Source organism: Sitophilus oryzae, unplaced genomic scaffold, assembly GCF_002938485.1.
Source record: "Sitophilus oryzae breed Bouriz unplaced genomic scaffold, Soryzae_2.0 scaffold_1521_pilon_pilon, whole genome shotgun sequence".
Taxonomy (NCBI): Eukaryota; Metazoa; Arthropoda; class Insecta; order Coleoptera; family Curculionidae; genus Sitophilus; species Sitophilus oryzae.
The window spans coordinates 1,898,503-1,920,781 of record NW_022146194.1 but is presented as its reverse complement, the minus strand read 5'-3'; the positions used below and the strand labels follow the sequence as shown (position 1 = coordinate 1,920,781).

Below are 22,279 nucleotides of genomic sequence, written 5' to 3'. Positions count from 1 at the left end.
GGTATACATTCGTTATTAAATAACATTATTATCATCAAAAGAATATATTAAAACCGGATTATAACGAGAAAACTTTCCTGGACTGGGTCCTTTGGAACTGGATGGCATGTGTCCATCAGCAGTTTAGCATTAGCTGAAGAAGTATGATTCTTGAGTTGGGGGGTATAAATTCGTTATTAAATAACATTATTATCATCAAAAGAATATATTAAAACCGAATTATAACGAGAAAACTTTTCTGGACTGGGTCCTTTCGAACTGGATGGAATGTGTCCATCAGCAGTTTACCATTAGCTGAAGAAGTATGATTCTTGAGTTGGGAGGTATAAATTCGTTATTAAATAGCATTATTATCATTAAAAGAATTTATTAAAACCGAATTATAACGAGAAAACTGTTCCTGGACTGGGTCCTTTCGAACTGGATGGAATGTGTCCATCAACAGTTTACCATTAGCTGAAGAAGTATGATTCTTGAGTTGGGGGGTATAAATTCGTTATTAAATAACATTATTATCATCAAAAGAATATATTAAAACCGAATTATAACGAGAAAACTTTCCTGGACTGGGTGCTTTTGAACCGGATGACATGTGTCCATCAGCAGTTTACCATTAGCTGAAGAAATACGATTCTTGAGTTGGGAGGTATAAATTCGTTATTAATTAACATTATTATCATCAAAAGAATTTATTAAAACCGAATTATAACGAGAAAACTTTCCTGGACTGGGTCCTTTTGAACTGGATGGAATGTGTCCATCAGCAGTTTACCATTAGCTGAAGAAGTATGATTCTATAGTTGGGGGTATAAATTAATTATTAAATAACAGTATTATCATCAAAATAATTTATTAAAACCGAATTATAACGAGAGAACTGTCCTGGACTGGGTCCTTTCGAACTGGATGGAATGTGTCCATCAACAGTTTACCATTAGCTTAAGAAGTATGATTCTTGAGTTGGGGGGTATAAATTCGTTATTAAATAACATTATTATCATCAAAAGAATATATTAAAACCGAATTATAACGAGAAAACTTTCCTGGACTGGGTGCTTTTGAACCGGATGACATGTGTCCATCAGCAGTTTACCATTAGCTGAAGAAATACGATTCTTGAGTTGTGAGGTATAAATTCGTTATTAAATAACGTTATTATCATCAAAAGAATTTATTAAAACCGAATTATAATGAGAAAACTTTCCTGGACTGGGTCCTTTCGAACTTGATGGAATGTGTCCATCAGCAGTTTACCATTAGCTGAAGAAGTATGATTCTTGAGTTTGGGGGTATGTTTTGTTGCTAGTTTAGGTTTCGGGCAGCAATTTCTTGCTTGATGGTTGTGCAGAATGGGTATATTTGAGGCATCAAGTTGCAAAATTCGCCTTATCCATTTTAAAGGAAAACTGCCCTATTAATAGTGGACGCTAAAATATACATAAACATAGTCCCAAACTGCAGCAAAAGTCGCCTATTTAGAATAGGCGACTTTTGCTTCGTTTTTTTGAATTTTATATAGGTATAAAATTACGTTGCTGCCACATTTACGTTGATGCAGCAAAACTCGGCTTATCCACTTATATTTGCCTTTTATTGTCATTATTGTAGTTAATCCAGCATTTTCTCATAGCCTTTTTATCCAAGTATAATATTACTACTGACGTCTTATCCATTTCAAATCCTTACCGAATTTTAATAAAATAGCATACCTAGTAATTCCAAATTAGGATGCAAATATCTTGATGTAGCACCTGCATTATGCATCATACTGCATGATGCATTATCCGAATTATTTTTGTATAAACTATAAAAAATACAATAATTTTAATTGATCAAGTTTCTTCATAAGAGGAATTATTTAAATTGCTAGAGAGTATAATCAAGAAAATTTTTATTACTCTTTAAGTCTTAAAATTCTTAGACTAAAATAATTGTGATTTGACATTCATATAAACACATTTGGTATTTACGACTATATTACGGTATTACACACAAATAGATCACACATCATGATCACAAATAGATTACACAATATCAAAAATATGAACATCATGATGTTCATATTTTTGATATTGTGTAATAAAACAATACTCGGTAGTTAACAAGCATGGAGAGTAATAATATTAATTAATCACTTCATGGCCATAAAATCGACCTATCAAAATACTTGATATAGGTATTCAATCGAGACAATAATAAAAGAAAAATGTTTGGTACAATAGAAATTCCGTAGTTATCATCTGGTGGTACAGTTGCCAATATTATCATTGTTAGGGGAATGAGTAATGCTATATCGCATTTGAGAAAGATACAGTTGAATAATACAAGCTGGCATGGAGTAAAATATGCATTAGTAATAGTTATCAATTGATTTGTAAGGTTTATATCACGAATTTGAGCAAATACACAACTAGCATTGTTAAAACAAGACCTCCAGAATATAGGTACTAAAATTTAAGTTTGTTTAAAGATATGTCGGCACTGAACTCATCGAAAATGTCCTTCAAACTCGTCAATAAACATACGACGAGTTAGTAGATTGTAGATTGTATTGTAGGGGCACAATTTTTCCAATTATGGTGTAGCCTCCCTTACATATTTAGATACTCTATTTGTAGTTGGGCCCATTGTTGTCTAATTGTTGGCTATGCGGATTATATATAATAGCTCTAAAAGCTTAAAAAACTCATGGCTTGATATGATATCTTTCTCCATTGTCTTTCGCCTTTATTCTCCACCCATCCACTCTTATCCTTCTCAAGTCCTCTTCTACATCCTTTTTCCATCTAACTCTCGGTCTACCCCTCCTTCTCTTTTCACCTATTTCACGTTTCATTATCATACTAGGAATTCTTGCTTCAGCCATTCTTTCAATGTGTCCCAGCCATCTCAGTCTTTGTGCTCTTGCTACTCCCGTTATACTCGGTGCCCGATATAGTTGCTTTAATTCTTCATTTTGTTCTTCTGGTCGATATGTCGCCTATCTTCTTTCCTCCAAAAATCTTCCTCAGTTTTTTTCTTTCCCAAAACTCTAGCCTCGAACTTTCCGTTGCATTGAACGTCCACGTTTCACATGCATACGGCACTATTGGTCGTATCATTGTTTGGTACATTCTGGTTTTTAAACTTCTATAAATGTTCTTACTCTTAATAATTTTCTGTAGTGCGCTGACACATCTATTTCCTGCCATTATTCTTGCCATAATTTCTTGAGTTATACATTTGGACTCCTTAGAAATACGGCTCCTAGATATGTGAATGTATCTACTTCCTCAAACTTGTATCGTTTACCTCTCTCAGAATTCTCGGAATATCGGGTTGTATTCAATGCGACCGAATATATTATCAATATCATATTTAAAATAGGAAACAAAACATTTTCCTCCCTCTCCTCCTCGCCATGCCAATTCGTAGGATAATACACAAATATCCCACTCTAAATTTGGCTGCTCTCAGTCCGTACTTTTTCACCTTTACATCACTTTGATAAGATCTAAATTGGACTACGGATCCATAGTCAATTTATCTAGTCCAAAATCGCTAAAAAATCTTGCTAAACTTGATGTGATTCAAAATAACTGTCTTAGACTCATTTCTGGAGCATTCCGTACTAGTCCTATTACTAATTTACACAGCTTCTTCTTCTTCTTCTTCCTTCTTCATACTAGGCGAATCGCCTGTTTGGTTTCGTCGTCTCTACCGGTCAGACTGACAAGTTGTCGCTCCATCGTTTTCGTGGACGTCCTAAGCTTCTGCGACCTAGCGGTGATTTGTCGCGTGCAACACTCACTATCCTTCTGTTGTCCATTCTGCTGATATGCTCGTTCCATTCTTCCTTTCTGCTGAGTACCCACTCATTTACATTTTCCACCTTGCAGTCGCTCTTCTTATGCTTTCATTTCTCTCCCTGTCCAGAAGCGTCTCTCCAGCTATTCTGCGTAGTACTCTCATTTCGGTTGTTTCTAGTAGTTGTTTAGTTTTCGCTGTATCAGGTCAAGTTTCTGCAGTGTATGTCATTATTGGTCGTAGCGTTGCCTTGTAAATTCTCGCTTTAGTCTCCACCTCAATGTTTTTATTTCGCCATATTGTATCATTTAGGCATCCTGCTATTCTGGTTGCCTTCGTTGTCCGTTCTCGCACCTCCGCTTGTACATCACCATATCCTGAGATTTCTATGCCTAGATACTTAAACTTCATCTCTTGCTGAATAACATTGCCCTCGACTTCCAGTTTGCATCTTAGTGGTACTTTTGATGTCGTCATGCATTTAGTTTTCTGGGTCGATATTATCATATTAAGTGATTTGGCAGTGCAATTAAATCGATGTTTCGCTTATTACACAGCTTATTGGGTATAATGCCTCTTAAACACCATCGGCTCAATTTGCTATTTCAATACGCTATGTCACTTAAATTCAAACCATTTATCCCAACGTATAGTTCCTTTTTTCGACCACTTGTTTCTCCAAACATTATCCGATAATCTAGATTTTTAAAATCCAGGCAAAATTTTTTTCAACTATTGCAAAGAATGCATGCCAACTTCACTGAAATGTCACCATGCCACCTGGGAATTAATTGCCCCATCAATAAATAATACACTCATCAAACTAGACAAAAAGAGCACCCCTCCATCTTTAATAAAAGCGTCATTTTACGGTATTATTCAAGATCTATCTCCAGATAATATAATATACACGGACGGTTCCAAATTCTCCCAGGCAGCAGGATGCGCCGTATTACATAACAATATGTCTTATAAATATCGCTTACTTCCTACCACCAGCATCCTTTCTGCCGAACTTTTTGCTATTAAGGAATCACTAAGAGTAATCTCCAACCTACCTCCTTCCAAATGGATGATATGTTCAGATTCACTAAAAGCAATACAATGCCTAAACGAATTATCACCAAAACATCCTCTAGCCGTTAAACCGCTGGACTTGCATCACTCTTCAATATCTAAAGGTTCAACCGTGGATCTAGTATGGATTCCTAGCCATGTGGGTATAAGAGGTAATGAAGATGCTGATAAGATTGCTAAGACTGCGGCAAATGATGGAGATTTTATACCACTTGCATTTTCTATCTCTGAACTTAAACTTCTACATATGTCCACAATAAAAGTGGTATCCAGGCAGAGTGGGAAGTGACCGGAGATTCAAATAAGCTATATGAATGTAAACCTCAATTCTTTCAAGTTTCTGTAGCTCGGTCACTGTCCAGAAGTGAGGAAGTCATTTGGAATCGGCTCAGGTTGGGTCACTGCTATTTCACCCATTCTTTCCTTTTAAAAGGCGACCCCCCGCCTAACTGCTCTCATTGTGGCAACCAATTAATAGTGTACCACCTCCTAATTAGTCCCTCCTTCAATAACTTAAGACAATCATTTTGTCTGAATGGCGATCTGGTTCCCGTCTTGATGCTAATAACCTACATTCTTTGTTCCAATTTATTAGGGCATCGGGTTTGGGTTCATTAATATAGTTTATTTTAACTTTAATTTGATCTATGCCGCTAAATGGCCCAGTTGCTGATGCGGCTTATATAAAATCCTTCTTCTTCTTCTTCAAACTTTTATCGTTTGCCTCTCTCAGAATTCTCGGAATATCGGGTTGTATTCAATGCGACCGGTGGGTTGTCCTATATTATCAATATCATCTTTAAAATAGGAAACAAAACATTTTCCACTCCCTCTCCTCCTCGCCATGCCAATTCGTAGGATAATACACAAAATATTTTTTTTCGCAAACCATTGGGACATTCTTTTCATTGGAAAATTCCCTACCATCAATTTGAATTCTTCGTATTTGAGTGCCTTAGAGGTTTCTTTTCTTTTTAGAGTATACATTTGCAATTCCTTCCTTTTGACACTTTTTGCCTCCCGGGATATTTTAAATTCGGTGTCAGTAAAAGGATTAAATTTAATATTATATAATAATAATAATAGCTCCCGTATATAGCGTTTAACGCCTTGGGAGTAGCAAGGTACAGCTTGCTATACTAGAGCCGTTCGGTATACAATTATATACAATACAATATACAATATTCGGTGGTAATATATTTGAATTTTTGGCTTTAATTCTAAGAAATAACCTTCACATTAATTCTGCAAATGTAAAATAAAAAAATTCCGACATCATATCAGCGTTAAAATGAAATAAATATTACGAACAAGTAAAAAAAAAGTGGCCGTTCTGTCATAGTCAGCGTTACGTGTCACCCACAGTCCACGGGACGGACCATCGTGGTCGGCGGTGGTACATTTATCACCTGTCGGCTGGTACTTTTACGAGTTCTTGCCAACCGAGAAAGAACGTTTCGGCTCGTGTTACCGTCGTCATCATCAGAAACACCCGTGGGTGTTCTTTTCGCGCAGTAAACTTATTTGGTATTAACTATTCTTTTATACAGAAAACTACTATTTTTGAGTAAATGGGATATTAATGATATTAATAATTAGAAAAAAAGTGTTATAATTATACCGGTCTGCAAAAAATAAAAAAAATTCTCAAGGGTCTCAGGGCTTTGACAAAAGCCAATATTTTTGACGGATAAAGAAAGGCTAGTTCGAAGCATGGCATGGCTAGTTCATGGCATGAACGGTTGTCGTTTTGGCGCACTAAGTTCTGCTGTTTCCCCATTTTTCCCACAGAATCTGCACTGCACAGAAAAAAATCGACCAGAAAGTTTTGTTACAAAATTATTATTAGTTTAATAAAAAAAATCAGGTTTTGTTGTAGCAATGTACAGGGTGGTTCGAACTATATTCCGGAAACTTCGGCAGCATATTCTGCAGATAAAAATAAGGAAAAAAGTTCGTATAAACGTATGTCCTAAAATGCTTAGTTTCGGAGATACAGGGTGTAGAAGTTTCATTTTTATTTCGATTTTTTCGAAATAATTTCTGAAGTAACGTCAATATTTGGATGAAAATTGGTGTCTGGGAGTTTTTTGACATGTGGAATTTGATTTTGATGTCAATATGACTCCTATTTGTAGGGGGCGCCAAGTTAAGAGTTTGCGAAGTTATCAGCAAATTTTTGCAGCCAATTTCAAGAATAATTGAATGGCTAACCAAGATCCCAGCCGTTGGCCGCCGAGCCCGCCGGACTTAGTACCTGTGGATTTTTATCTTTGCGGAAGAATAAAGATTCTTATTTTTAAATGGTCCCAATAATCTAGACAAGAATTAGAAGTACTTAGCGGCTAGGCGAGGGTATCTTTCACCCCCACAGAGTGAATGAATTCCGCAAGAAATGTCTAAAAACGGTCCGGTCTGTCCATAACAGAAGACGGTGGATATGTCGAACACCTGTAGCAAAATCTCATGTCTTGGTTTGGTATTTATTTTTATTGTTATTAGATTTAGTTTAAATGTGTTGATGTTGTTAAATATAGTTTAAATTGTTCTAAAATTCTGCATCTCTCATTGTAAATATTATTTTCGTTATAATTGCTGCTCACAGCTAGAAATTTTTTTGCATTACAGCCGGCGCCGTTCAAAGCCAAGTACTTATTCAAAATTCAAAGTGGACGAATTTTTATAAACTCTATATCTCGAAAAGAAATTCAGCAAAATATTAAGTGTGTCATATTTTTGGAAAGGTTACTTTAAATTATTTTTAATAAATTAAAAATATACAGGGTGTCCCATATAAAAAATCAAATTTTCTGTTGATAATTCTTAAATTATTAATTAAAAAAAACTATTCTTAAACCATTAAATTCTACTTAAAAAGGTGCTTTTCATAAAAATACAAAATTTTCCATAGCAAAAAAGTTATAGCGATTTGTTAAAAATGCATATTTTTGAAAAACACCCCTTAACTCCGAAACAGTAACAGATATCGATGTGCGGTTTTCACCATCATGTTTTTGATAAAAATTGAGCTCCAAACACCCATATTAGTTTTCGTCTATCTCCTATAGAAAAGAATGTTTCCCTTTAAAAGCAATTTGGCCCACCCTGTACATGATTCACCTTATTGAGTTTTTTATCTGTTTAATTATATTTACTTACAATCATATACGATCTTTTCTAAATTTTCGTTGGATTAACGCAGCAGTGTTTACAAAAAAATAATTATTTTATTTTGTAGATTTTCTTGCAGTTGCTAAATACCTATATAGGATTTTTTTGGAGAGATAAATCCGCCACATACTTTTCTACATATTCAAACTCGAAGTGAGTAAGTACTAAGTCGATTTAACAAATTTAACGATCTCAATAACAAACGAAAAGATCTGAGAAACGTGTACAATAAAACGAACAAATTCAAACAAATTCAGCACTAATAATAAAACGTAAATTTAACGCCTTTCAAAACAGCCATCGCTATCTTTACTGCCTGCTTCGATTCGACTTGGCATTCTTTCTACTCCCCGTACGTCTGTATGAGTAATTCGGGCTTCCTCGTACATCACTCACACAGGCACAAGTGCTCGGAGGGATCGGATTACCCGAAAGAAAAACAAAAACAACAGGACAGGAAACGCTGCCATAACACATACATATCGAAACGAAAATAAAATCGAAAGGTTTTGAATATAAGCTGGTATTATTGGTATTATTTCTTATTTTGTGATACTACCACTATTACTTTAGTTCTACTACAGCAAAGTTTACAGAATTATTATTTAATTCTGTAAACACAATAATAATATCAGTATTAAAAAGATACCTATATAATTAGCCAATTCTAAGAGAATTTCATTACCGATTGATTTACTACACTTTTTAACAGGACATGCACTGTCTCCTCAACGAACACCTCAGTAGATTGAAGCTAAGAAATAACCCCAAGTAGCATTTTTAGACACAAAATCGAATCTCTGCTGAGAAACATTGCGAAACAGTTTCATCACCTTTTTGATATATACAGGGTGGCGCCTCTCATACGCCGTAGAGGCTCCAAGGAGAACGACAGTTTGTATTGAAATTTTGTGAGAATATGTAGGTTAATTCAGAGCACTTTTGAAAAATATAAAGAGTTCTACAGGGTGTCCCCAGAAAAAGTTACATATCAAAGTTGTATTTTTTGTAATAAAACACCCTATATATTAATTGATTTTCGGATTCTGGGAAAAAAATAAAGGCGAGTTTTATAAGAGAAGTATATGACTAAAATGTAAGGTTTTTGACATATTTAACATTTTCTAGAAATAAAGAACAATTTTTAAATTACAATAAAAGCTACCTAAATTGGAATTTACCCGGTATAGCCTAATATGTAATTAAATTAACTATTGTACTTTAAATCAAATTAAAACTTGGCCGAAAAAGTGATACAGGGTGAGACAAAATTAATATTGAGCATTGGTCACCTTTAAAAGCAAATTACAGTATTATTTTAAATAACACATCCAGTATATTATTTCTATATTCAATGAGGGGAAATTCATGTCTTTTCAAAATACTATTAAGGTTGCCTACCCCTCAAACAAAGATTTTCCTAGATATTTTCATTTTTATGATTTAGTGTCAGTAGATCTTTATTATTTGATAAAATCTAGGTGGCTGTGATACGTCTGACGTTACTTCAACATAGCTGTGATATTAGTTCAACTTTAACTACAAGTTATCATTTTGCGTCAGTTAAAATAAAAAAAATTCTCAGAAATTTGCCAAAAATAGAAAGTTATCCTACATCAGAGAAAATTGATAGAATGATTCTATTAGTTGGTGACTGCAGTGTGCATTCACCCATTTAATAGAATACTTAAATGTTCCGAATTTATTTAGTCTTGACTTTTTTTATTGGGGTATGTTAAAGACAGTGTTTACAAAACTCGACCAACTATTGTCGACAATATGAAAGAAACGATTGTGACTGCTTTTCGAAGTAGAACTTCACATACGCCTTTTAACATGAAAAGGTCTGCAAAATAAAACACTAAATCACCACAATACACCAAAACACTTTTACTTTTACACTGGACGTAAATACACTGGCATCATCAGTAGATCGACAGTTGTATCATCTCTTCTGTATATCTATAGCAATAAAAACATATTTGGTGCATCGTCTAATATTGTTCTTGTGAAAGAAAAGTTTGGAAACCTCTAGCTTAGTGAAAAAATGTCTTCAAAATTGACTTTTATTTAAAATACAGTATAATGACATTATTTTACCCCGCAACATTTAGTCTCTTTCCCCACTGTATAGACTTACCTCGCACACGCAGGCTACCTGCTCCTGCGTGAACCCGAAACTGGGCAAGGGACTGTGCCTAGCTGTAGGGGGTGGCGAATAGGGGGGCGTGGCGGCGGTCACGGGGGCGGCGGAGGCTGCCCCGTACCCCATGCCGGCCGACAGCATTTCCGGGGGCGGCTGCTACTCCTGCTCTGCTGCTGTTGCTGGCTTGGATGGGGAGGAAATGTCCCGGGATGGTTAGCCCCCTGTTTTCATCGTGCAATGCGATTGGTAGAGAAGATGAATCTGGAAGTGTAAAGAAAGAAGAAGGGGGTAGTTAAATAGTCTAAAAAGAGAAATGTCTGTTAAAAAACATATAGTTAGAAAATTGAGAAACAACTATCATCGATTTATTTTTTTATGATTTCCCAACTACAGTGATGTAGCACAACACTTGCCAATGAAATGTATAATGAAGAATATTATATTGGAGAGAAATGTGTATACGTAATATAACAGAATGGCCCATCTAAAACGTTCCGCAAGACATAACGGCCAGGGTATTCTTTCTTTCAAAACATCCAGAAACACGTCAATTTTGTTTGTGAGGGGGACAACTTTTGCCCCAAAAATGATTGCAAAATCTTCAACCCTCTGAGCGGGGGTGTCATCCCCCAACTTTTTTCAAATGGGAAGGGGGTCAAGTGGCGCCGCAATGAAAAGAGCTTTCTATTCTCTATATTTCCCCGCCTCGTTTTTGAAAATCGGTCGAGTCATTGAGAAAATATGAAGGATTGAAATTTGAAAAGTTTATTTATGACGAGTAAATGGTAAGGATAAATTCCTTCGACCAATTTGAGTTTTTTTCTTATTATTTCTAGATGTTTACGCATTTTTTCACTTGCCACAAGGTTTAACGATCAGGTGCGGTAGTTGCTAGATAGCTGTTCTGTGACTTGCGCGTTGAAATTCCAGTGGCGAAGATATGGGGGGGCTTGGGGGGGCTTAGCCCCCCCAAATGTAGAATTAGCCCTCCCAAAATGTTTGACGCTCTATGCAATACAAGCTCGATTACAGTCGGTCCCTGGTCTGTCAGTGTTAATATGTCACTCGATAGTTTAAAGTTTAACCTAGAAATAAGTCTGCGAAAACAATATATTGTGATATTGTGATGTATATATTTTAATGCGAAGGTCTGGGTGTTTCTTATTTTATTTTTTAGTCATATTTAATATCTGTATGTTTATTATTAAAATGTATATATCAGTTATACTTAGTTCAGTTTAGTCCATGTTTATTCGATATTACCACTAAAGCATTTAGTATTAAATACTGAGTTTTCATCCTAATCTTACCTAATGTTATGATCAAAAGATACCGGGGCTTAAGCCCCCCCAAAATCAGAGAGCTAACTTCGCCAATGCTGAAGTTCTCAATATCGTTAAACTGACCCACAATAGAATTTCCAAAAATACCAGCCCGCACGTTCAATTTCTGAGGATTTTGTGTGTGCACGTCGTGAAAAACCCTGGGGTTGTCCTCAGCCCAGTACCGACAGTTGTGCCGATAAACTACTTCGTTCAAAAAGAAAGTACACTCATCCGAAAAACACACATTAAATAGGAAATTATTATCATTCGCCACTCGTTCACTCATAGTTTCACAAAATTGCAAGCGACGATTAAAATTGTCTTCGTTGAGTTCTTGTACCAACTGAATTTTGTACGGGTGGAATTTGTGTTTTTTTAATATCCTTTGGACATTTGTACGATTCACGCCGGTCTCATTGGCTAATTTTCTTGTACTCAGGGTACTATCCATGGCAACTTGGCTCAATACGAATACCTCCATAGCTTCATTTACTACAGGATTTTCCGGAACGGAACCAGTTTAGCGAAATTTTGCTACTAACTCGCGAACAATTTTGCCATAAAGGTGTTTGTCAGGATGGCGATCATTGAATATCTGAGAAACCCGATTGCCACATTCATTATTTTTAAAGTAAAGTTCGATTATTTCCACTTTTTCTGCAAGTGATGCTGTATATATAAGTCTATACTGCTTTTTCTGAAATAATTTTGAAAAGAACTTCAACGCATAAGTCACTGAACAGCTATCTAGCAACTACAGCACCTGTGAAAAATGCGTTAACATCTAGAAATAATAAGAAAAAACAGCAAATTGGTCGAAGGAATTTACCCTTATCGTTTACTCTGATAAATGTATAAATTAACTTTATTATAAATAAACAAGGCGGGGAAATATAGAGAATAGAAAGCTCTTTTCATTGCGGCGCCACTTGACCCCCCTTCCCATTTGAAACAAGTTGGGGAATGACACCCCCGCTTAGAGGGTTGAAGATTTTGCAATCATTTTTGGGGCAAAAGTTGTCCCTCTCACAAAAAAAATTGACGTGTTTTTGAATTTTCTGAAAAAAAATTACCCTGGCCGTTATGCCTTGCGGAACGTTTTCGATGAGCCACCGTGTATAACATTCCTATTTTAAAGCAACTTTCTTAGTTTAAAGGGGTATCCCCATTTTTTATTACATACTCAAATTTTCTGTAATATTTTATAAATTTTATTATCAAACAATCTATACTTAACATTAACCGTTTTTGAGAAAAAAAATATTTAAAATTTTTGGAGGAAATAAAAAACCTGTCAAAAAATCGGTATAGCCTTAACGACAAATTTAGTGATTACCACAGCCACTGTGGCATAAAGAGAAGACATGTGGCTATTCTATTTCAAAAATTAAATTCGTTAAACTGTTCGAATGTCATATAATATTGACCGTAGCTGTGATGGAATTGAGCGATTAAAAAATTGTCTTAAACCACTTTTTTCAAATGGAAACCCACTTCTTTTATTTCACCAGTGAAAATGTTTTTCAACAAGACATACTAACATCCAGAAACGGCCAAAAGAAGTCTTCAATCTTTTTGTTTTTGTTCTTCATTCAATCTTCAAAATTTCTCAAAAGGACTCCGTAGTTTTGTCATCCTTTATTCATTAATTTTCGCTGCCCTGTTAAAAATCTTAATATTTCATTACTTAGTGTTAATAAGTCAGTTATAAACATGTATTAAACCAAACCTTATTTCGTTTTTTATAAGAAAAATTTGAGATCAATAAATATTAAGTAGGTCAAAACGCATGGACACAGAAAAAAACAAGGAAATAATCCCATTATTCTAATTGATCGTCACTATACTCTATTTAAATTCGAATTAGAACAGCTTCTGAAATAGGAATCCACCTGACAATGGATAGTTCAAACATGGGCTTGTTGTACAGTACCAACGGAGTGTGTTTAGGGAAATACGAAAAACAAATATGAAAATTCCTAAAACAAATACGTGCTTCTTTATCCTTTTAATCTAGAGACAAATCATTAGTGCTTTCAGTTTTCTAGGAAATTTGTCACTAAGGTTTACACGAAAAGAATGAAAATATCTGCAAGTTGTTTTTGTAAAAGTTAACTGAATTAAAAATTAGATAGATATAGAATCGTTTAGGCTAATATGTATGCTAATCTGTACAGGGTGAGCGCGAATTAGAAGTTTCTAGAGAACCACATTAACTAGATCGGAGATTTTTTGCACATCATTGTTTTACAACGAGATCTATCGATTAAAATTATTTTCAATATGGCGGCACTTCCGGAAATACCGGAGGTTGACAGCAACTTCCTTATTTTAAACGGGTGCCCCCATTTTTTGTTACATACTTAAATTCTCTGTAAATTTAAGATTTTTTAAAACTTGATTTTGTCTAGCTTCCTTTGACATTAAGTGTCAAACGGTCAGACAATTTATTTCCATCTGTCAGAAAAATTTAAATATTTTTTTTCTCAAAAACGGTTAGTGTTAGATATAGTGTTTAATATTAAAATTAATAAAATTTTACAAATAATCTAAGTATGTAATAAAAAATGGGGGCACCCCTTTAAAATAAGAATGTTCCTGTCAACTTCCGGTATTTCCGGAAGTGCCGCCATATTAAAAATATTTTTAATCAAAAAAATTTAGAGCTAGATGTTGTAGTTCTCTAGAATCTTCTAATGTACGTTCAGCCTGGGACACCCTGTATACCGGGTGGTGCATTGTAGTTGGAGATTCCATGCAAATTTTGAACTGGTTTTGAACTACTTTTAGTATTTCTTATTCGTTCATGTGATAAATAATATCTACCTATCATATTCGTCCGCGAAAGACACACCTCTTTCAACGTTTACAGAATTTATATTTTTTAATTCTGTAAACTTTGCCTCTTCACACTTCTTATATAATATAAATTCTATTTATGATTTATGGCCATTCAAAAATAAACGTGTTGTTTCTCGCTCAATAATTCTTGTTAATTCGATTGAAAAATGTTTAATTTCTAAACAAAAAACGTGTTAATCGTGTAACAATGTTCCAAACTCTTTAAATAATAGAATCAGTCAACTATTTCGACAGCAAATCCACGTTTTATTTGCCATTACCATTAACAGCCGCGTCGTTCTAATGACATTCTTAAATTAAAAACAACCGATTTTACGACACCGTGTTAATTAGTTTCTTTGTTTAAAATTAATTAGTGGTAATTAGATGTCACAGGCTGGATGTAATCGATCAATGAAATTAAAAGCCTTCTGAAGTAGGCAACGATTATCGGCAAAAGATTTAGAAGCAAGAAAGTTGTTATCGTTTAAATGAAATTAGGATTAAATTTGGACAGTTTAAAATGATTGTTTACTCGAATTTTTGTTGTATAAATGAAATGCAAACAAAGGAATCTAGGAGCAAATATAACAAGCACTAGGAATCTCAAAGAAGAAGTAAAAGCCTAAACGATAAAGACATCATTAATATCAGGATATTTAGGGGATATCGTTTGGAGATATAAATATATGAGCATCAGAAAGTCGAAGTAAGAATTTATAAGACTCGTATAAGACCTTTCATAGGGCTTACGACCGAGAAAAATCAAAGATTTTCTTTGAATTAGGTAAGAATTATCTTCATATTGTCACGGTGTTTTTCTGCTACTGGTCTTCACAGGTCTCCTAAATGAACACATCAGTAGACTGAAGTATAATTCTTTGATAGTAAGAAACAACGGCGAATGTAGATTCTCTAGGAAAAAAAGGGGAAACAACAGAACAGAATATCTCATCTCTGAATACATTAACCTATACCTACGTTTTCTGAAATTAATGATTTCTGAAAATTCGACTTTTCAAGTGGAGAAAGATACGTCTAAATATTTTTCGATACCGTTTGATAGAGAGTTATCCCGTAGTCTAAAAGGAATTTTTAAGAATGTCAATTATAAACTTGTGTACAGTGCTAATAATAAATTACAACAATTATTAGGTAATCCAAAGGATAAAACACCTCCACTGGAAAGGTCGAGTATTTATGAAATTTCTTGTAAAGATTGTAATCAGAAATATGTTGGGCAAACTAGAAGATCAATATTAACTAGATTTAAAGAACATTTAAGTATCTCAGATAAGATATGGTAGACCGGATAAATCTTGCGTTGCTGAACATATTGTTGATAAAGAACATTGTATAGATCTTAATAATTTAAAATTAATTAAACAAGTCTCAAATTACAGGCAATTAGATGCCTATGAAAGGATCAGAATTAATAAATGTAAAGATAGTATGAACAGAGACAACGGTCCAATTCCTTCAAGTTCTTTGTTCCTACTACTCTAACTCTAGTGGCGGAAATCTAACTGTTACGCTCAGTGGGCTCTGACTCGGTTGGCTAGATTTTGCCACGCCCACTCGGTGCCCACTGGGCGAATATATAAACACTCAACTTGTAGATTGCACTTTTGTTTATAATCGTCTGCTGATGATGCTAACATGGTTAGCGAAACGCGCGTCCAGTGTAAAAGTAAAAGTGTCTTGGTGCAGTGTGGTGATTTAGTGTTTTTATTCTGCTGTGTAACACCAAAGGTTCCAACCCTCAACTGTAATTTACTTACTGCCATTACTCGTTGACGAGTATTTGACAAGGCAGTTACGCAAAGCGTTTTCATTCATGAGTTTTTCTGTGACTGAAAAGCCCGATTCGTGATCTTATCACTCTTCCGCACTCCGGACATTCAAAAATCTCTCAGAGTTTACAATTATTCTTCTCCATTGCGTTCTATTGAGAGCTGCTTCCCCCCAATGATTCTGCATGCTTTTATCCCCTTTAAGTTTCTTTTGAGTTGTCCATCCGGTTTCCTCTTACCCTCTACAAGCTCACCGTAAAGAGGAGATTTGGGTAGGCAATTTTCTTGCATCCTGCATACGTGGCCAGCCCATCTTAAGCGGAATTTAATGATCAGGACTTCAGCGCTCTCGCAGCTTGCTTTTTCAAGAACTGGTACGTTTGAGACATAGTGGTACCATTTGATTCTTAACAGTTGTCTAAGGTGTCTTTGTTGCAACTTGTTTAATGAGATCAAGTGCCGTCGCCGGCGGTACGGCACCCAGGTTTCACTTCCATATAACATGGTGGGGATTATTATTTCTCGATACATGAAGAACTCACCTCTGGAAAACCGTCTCCAATACTGGCTTTTGTCTGAGCCCTGAGTCTGTATGATGAGTAAAAACTAGCAAAACTAGTGAACTCAAGACTGCTAAGTAATTCATTTTGCTAATATTATCCATGATGTTGTCTAAACAGTACCTATCTGTGGTTGCTCAATTTGTATCAGTACGATATTGGAAAGTAACAGGTTTAATTGAGGAATCTTACGGTAGAGTTGTAAGTATAGCAAATGCTACAGATGTATTTTGGAGGTGTAGCGTTTGATCTGTAGACAGAATTTTTTATACAGATGCTGATATCGGGTTCAAAATGGTCTGCAAAACTAAACTGAGAATAGTAGTAGTAGTAAAAGCAGATAAAAATAATGGTTCGCAAGATGAGTTTATGATATTTGTTAACAGGTTAAAGCCTGATGTAATTATAAGTATGAATATGTAAATAATTATTATAGGCAATAATAGAACCCCCAGCGACACAAGCTATTGACAGGCCTAATATAGAAACTCTCGCCAATATATACAACAAAGCCAAAGCAAGAGTAATCATATATAAAACAACCCCAGAGTTCCCAACTGGTAGAGTACTACAAGGAGACGCGATATACCCAAAGCTGTTTACAGCAACACTAGAAGAAATCTTCCGTCAACCAACAAAGAATTAAAAATAGATAGAGAATATCTTAACCATCTAAAATTCTCTGCTCAAAAATGACATAGTGCTAGTTGCCATAGTCCTGAATCCTGAAGAACTACAAGCACAAATTAATGAACTACATACAGCCAGCAATAATGTGGGGTTCAAAATGAATTTAGCAAAAACTAAAGTAATGTACAATGAACTAGTGGAAAGAAAAGACATAAATAATACAACACTGGTAATAGTAGAAGACTATATATATTTGGGACAACTAATACGCAGCTCAGAGTCACTTCTACCAGAAATCAACAGAAGAATTAAGCTAACTTAGAGTACTTATGGACTACCAGTCATGACCTACGCGTGTGAGATTTGGCCCTCAAAACGGACATTATAAGGAAACTGCAAGTCGCACAACGGTCAATGGAACGAAATATGCTGGGAATAACCAAGAGAGACCGTAAAAGACTGGAGTGGATACGATAAAAAACCCAGGGCATAGATATCATCCACAGAATCTAATCCCTCATCCCTCGGGCAGGACATCTGGCAAGAAGGAGGAACCACAAAAATTACAGCATAATACCCACGAGGAATTAAGAGACCTATAAGAAAACCGAACCTGAGATGGGACCATGATATGAGGAAATTAGCAGGGATAACTTGCGCCCGCATAGTCAACAATGGGCTCAACTACAGAGAGAGTACCTAAATATGTAAGAGATGACACACCATAATTGGAAATGGTTGAATAAGCTGAAAATGTTGATGATGCTGTAAATAATGTTTCAAATATATTTCAGGTAGAAACGATATATGAAGCCTAGTAGTACAATTTTTGCAACCAATTTCCTGAATCGTTCTATATGCAAGGCAAAAAATTGATTGTTCTGTTGAAATATCGTTAATAAAAAGCTGAAAAAATATATAAGACGTGGAAGAAAAAAAATCACAATAATCACAACTACCCAATCCGAACAATTTGGTAAACTTTTTAACTTTCTTGCAAAGGGGATTTAGACTACTCTTCTCTATATTAAAACCGGAGTTACAATAATATCGAGGGGTGTCTCACTCGGGTAAAAAATGTACACGTACTGCCAAAATATCCTTCCACTGCTAAGCGACTGTCAATGACTATGAAGAAGACTGCCTATGACTGCCATGTAATTATTATAGGCGACTGCCATAAGACTGTCAAAGAGTTGCCAGCGACTGCCAAGAAAATGTACATGTAATTCCAATAGTGAGACATCCCTCGATAATATGCTTATTTTTTGGTTTAATTCTTAAAAGATATACTAGCAAAAAAATCAAATTAATCTTACCACTCTGTAGATTATCGAAATAAAACGGGATCAATATCAATTTCGAACCTTCACCGACAACATCCACATCGTAAATCACCAGAAACTTTACCTCAAATCTGCTAGTTCTTTCCGATAGACAACCTTATCGAAAACTAATACTAGAGATGTGCTTCCGATAGTATCGATATTGTATATCCATCCAGATCTTGTTAAAATGTTTAGCTCCATCAGTGCGGGTAAATCCCACGGTTTTTGTAGATTGTATAGGAGAGAGGAAGTTACTCACAGCAATTCCTTATAGATCTTTTGAGTCCCTATTTCTTGAGTGTTTGATCTCATCATACAGTCTCAGGGCTTTGACCAAAGCCAGTATCTGAGACGGTTTTACAGCAGTTAGCTCTCCATCTCCGTTATAAGTCGTACCAAAGTGTATGGCATAAATTGTTGTCGTCTCGGCGCACTCAGTGATGAGGTGTTCTGGTGTTTTCTCATTTTCCCCACAGAATCTGCATTCACCGTTGTTTCTTAGCTTCAATCTAGTGAGGAGAATGTGTCCTGTTAAAAAACTTTTTACAATTCGAAGATTGTTCTTACTTAAATCAAGGAAAATCCTTGATTATTCTCGGTCGTAAGTTCTGAGAAATTTCTTCGAGTGTCTTAGACCGTTAGAGGATTTCCATTCCAGGTTAAAGATGTCCATGTTCATGTTCTCTTCTTGAGTTCCGGTTTAAGTTGGTTTCCACTTGAGAAGCAGAACAATTCTTGTTCAGTTAGTAAAGCGTTTGGTCATTTTCTAGCTATGGTAATCGCAAAACAGTTTCCGATGCACGTGATCAACTTTGAGTGACAAGCGATGGCGACAGCGCTGCCAGATTATCATGGATTATGGGACGAATCTTAATTTAAAATTGACAAACAATATATTTATTATATAATTTTGTAAAGATTTTAACGTTTTATTTTTAATTAAATAACTAATATTTTAGTAATTAATTGATTTATTTGTTTTATAATTTATTTCACTTATTACATATTGGCAAAAAGTAGCCCATTATGAAGATTATTCTAAGCGTTATTATGGGTTATTTATTTAATAATTATTGGTGTACATCTTACAACGCCATAATAAGTGGTGATAATAAGTAAGAGGGGGTGCTATTAATGCACAAATTAATAATCACAGAATTTAATAATAACTAAAGTAGAAATAACTTTGAAAGTGGTATAATATTACAAAATTACTTCTCTACATACAGTCAAGGGTAATAAAAGGACCTTTACAGTCACGTTCTCGATCAAAATAGTTTATCAGGGAAGCTACAAGCTCTTTGCTTCGACTGTTTAAATGCTTCGGCATATTTTCAACATACAATTTCAAGAAATGCAAATACAATAACTCGAAAATTTAGTTCTTTAAAGAACTGTTTGTGCTTAAAAGTACAATTTTAAAAAAATATTATGAAAATAGACAAAAAAGAGAATTACTCACAAATATTCAACAACACAATATTATACAAAATAATGACTGACATTAGGATAATTGTCAAATAATAAACGACAACGTTGCTGAAAAGGGCGCAATGTGACCAACATAGCGATAATAAAATTCGGTTTAAAGTCATTTTTGTAGCTTTAATCTAAATAAAATTTCTGTTACAATCATTTGCTCTATGAAGTAAAATGAAGAGCTGCTCAGTATCTTAAGTTATACAACAAATTTAAACATTTTTGCCACAATTTCATTTAGTCAGGTTTATCGACTTTAGAGTCAATGTCGATATGACTGATGACGTGCATCGGAAAATGTTTTGCGATTACAATAGATCATTTGTTTTTTCATTACCCTTGCTGAGCTGGCACCCACAGTAGGAGGAATTTTTGTTTTGTTTTGTTTGCATAATTTGTTCAGCTACTCTAAGCATTTTATAACTTTGACTATCGATACTTAAAAAATCGATACTGTCGCACATCCCTAACCGATACGTACCTTCATCGGCCGAATCTTTATGATGTTCCAATCATTCCGAAGCGTAGAGTGTGTACAATAATCGGTGTAATAATAATAATCTAAACGAGGTTATAATCCGTTTTTAACCATCTATCTTCGGGCTTTAATCTGGGCCGATACAGACGCGAGAGGGCTTAGCGTAGATTTTTAATCAGTTTCATTTAAGGCGGTTCTCCGATGACGGCTCACCGTTTAGCCACGATTAAGTTGGGATAATAAATATTTTTATTAAAAAGCGATAAAAGGAAACCTTTACGGCTTTTCGATTATCGATTATTAAAATAAATAAATTCCGCCAAACTAAAATATTTGTCAGATTTTATGTTTTATAATTTTCTTATTTTCTGTACTATTTTTATTTTTTTTGTCAGATTTTAGATCAATTTATTGCAATTCTTTTTTATTATTAGAAATATTGACATTTTCAATTTAAACCGTATTATAGAGCTCTAAACAAAGCAAAATTAGCGACAGTGTACAACAACGAGTACGACAGGAAAGTGCGATATCCCCAAAGCTGTTTACAGTAACACTAGCAGAAATCTTATTAGACTGAATTGATGGAGAATATCTTAACCACCTAAAGGTTTGCTGATGATATAGTCAGTAATGTACAGGGTAGGTCAAATTCGACGCTTTTAAATGGAAACACCTTTTTCTATAGGAGATAGATGAAAACTAATATCGGTGTCTGGAGCTCAATTTTCATCAAAAATATGATAGTAAAAACGCACATCAATATCTGTTACCGTTTCGGAGTTACGGGGTATTTTATAAAAATGTGTATTTTTAACAAATCGCTGTAACTTTTTTGCTATGGAAAATTTTGAATTTCTATGAAAACATTTCCAAAGCACATTTTTACGTAGAATTTAATGGTTTAAGTATATTTTTCTAAGATTAATAATTTAAGAGTTGTCAACAAAAAAATTGATTTTTTATTTGGGAGACCTGACACCTTCAATATTTTTTTCCAAAAATATAGCACACTTGATATTTTGTTATAATCCCCTTCCAAATACAGAATTTTTAAAATTCGCCACTTTTAACTAGTAGGCTTTGGACCCCTTATTGATGATATGCCCTTAATGGAACTCGAAAACATATTTTTCCAGCAAGACGACGCACCGCCTCTGAACGCTGAAGTTATCAGCAAATTTTTGCAGCCAATTTCAAGAATAATTGGATAGCTAACCAAGATCCCAGCCGTTAGTGCCTGACTTAATGCCTAGATCATGGATATATTTGCGGAAGAATAAAGGTTCCTTATTCTTCCGTATAATCTAGACAAGAATTAAAAATATTTAACAATTATGATGATGATAAATAATGAGTTAATGAATTCCGCGAGAAATGTTCAAAAACTGCCCCGTCTGTCCATAACAGAAGACGGTTGATATGTCGAACACCTGTAGCAAAATCTCATGTCTTGGTTTGCTATTTATTTTTATTGTTATTAGATATAGTTTAAATGTGTTGATGTTGGTTAAATATATTTTAAAGTGTTATAAAATTCTGCGTCTCTCATAGCAAATATTATTTTCGTTTTAATTGATAGACTTTTTTTTTGCATTACAGCCGGTGCCGTTCAAAGCCTACTTATTTAAAGCGGGCGAATTTTTATATATTTTATATCTCGAA

At 34.7% G+C, this 22,279-nt stretch overlaps 1 protein-coding gene across 2 annotated transcripts in view; it reads right to left on the bottom strand.

Moving 5' to 3' along the window:
* The window catches only part of LOC115878749 (homeobox protein SIX1-like), a 52,345-nt gene that overhangs the window by 21,220 nt on the left and 8,846 nt on the right, over positions 1-22,279 (bottom strand). The window contains exons 1-2 of one of the 2 annotated variants that reach the window (XM_030895335.1): positions 18,649-18,703; positions 10,175-10,441 (exon numbers count right to left, since the gene is read on the bottom strand). In XM_030895335.1, coding sequence (XP_030751195.1) covers positions 10,175-10,321 — 147 coding nt within the window. In that variant the 5' untranslated portion in view covers positions 10,322-10,441; positions 18,649-18,703. Of the gene's footprint in view, positions 1-10,174; positions 10,442-18,648; positions 18,704-22,279 lie in introns of those variants that run through there. The other variant, XM_030895334.1, reaches the window with a different exon arrangement.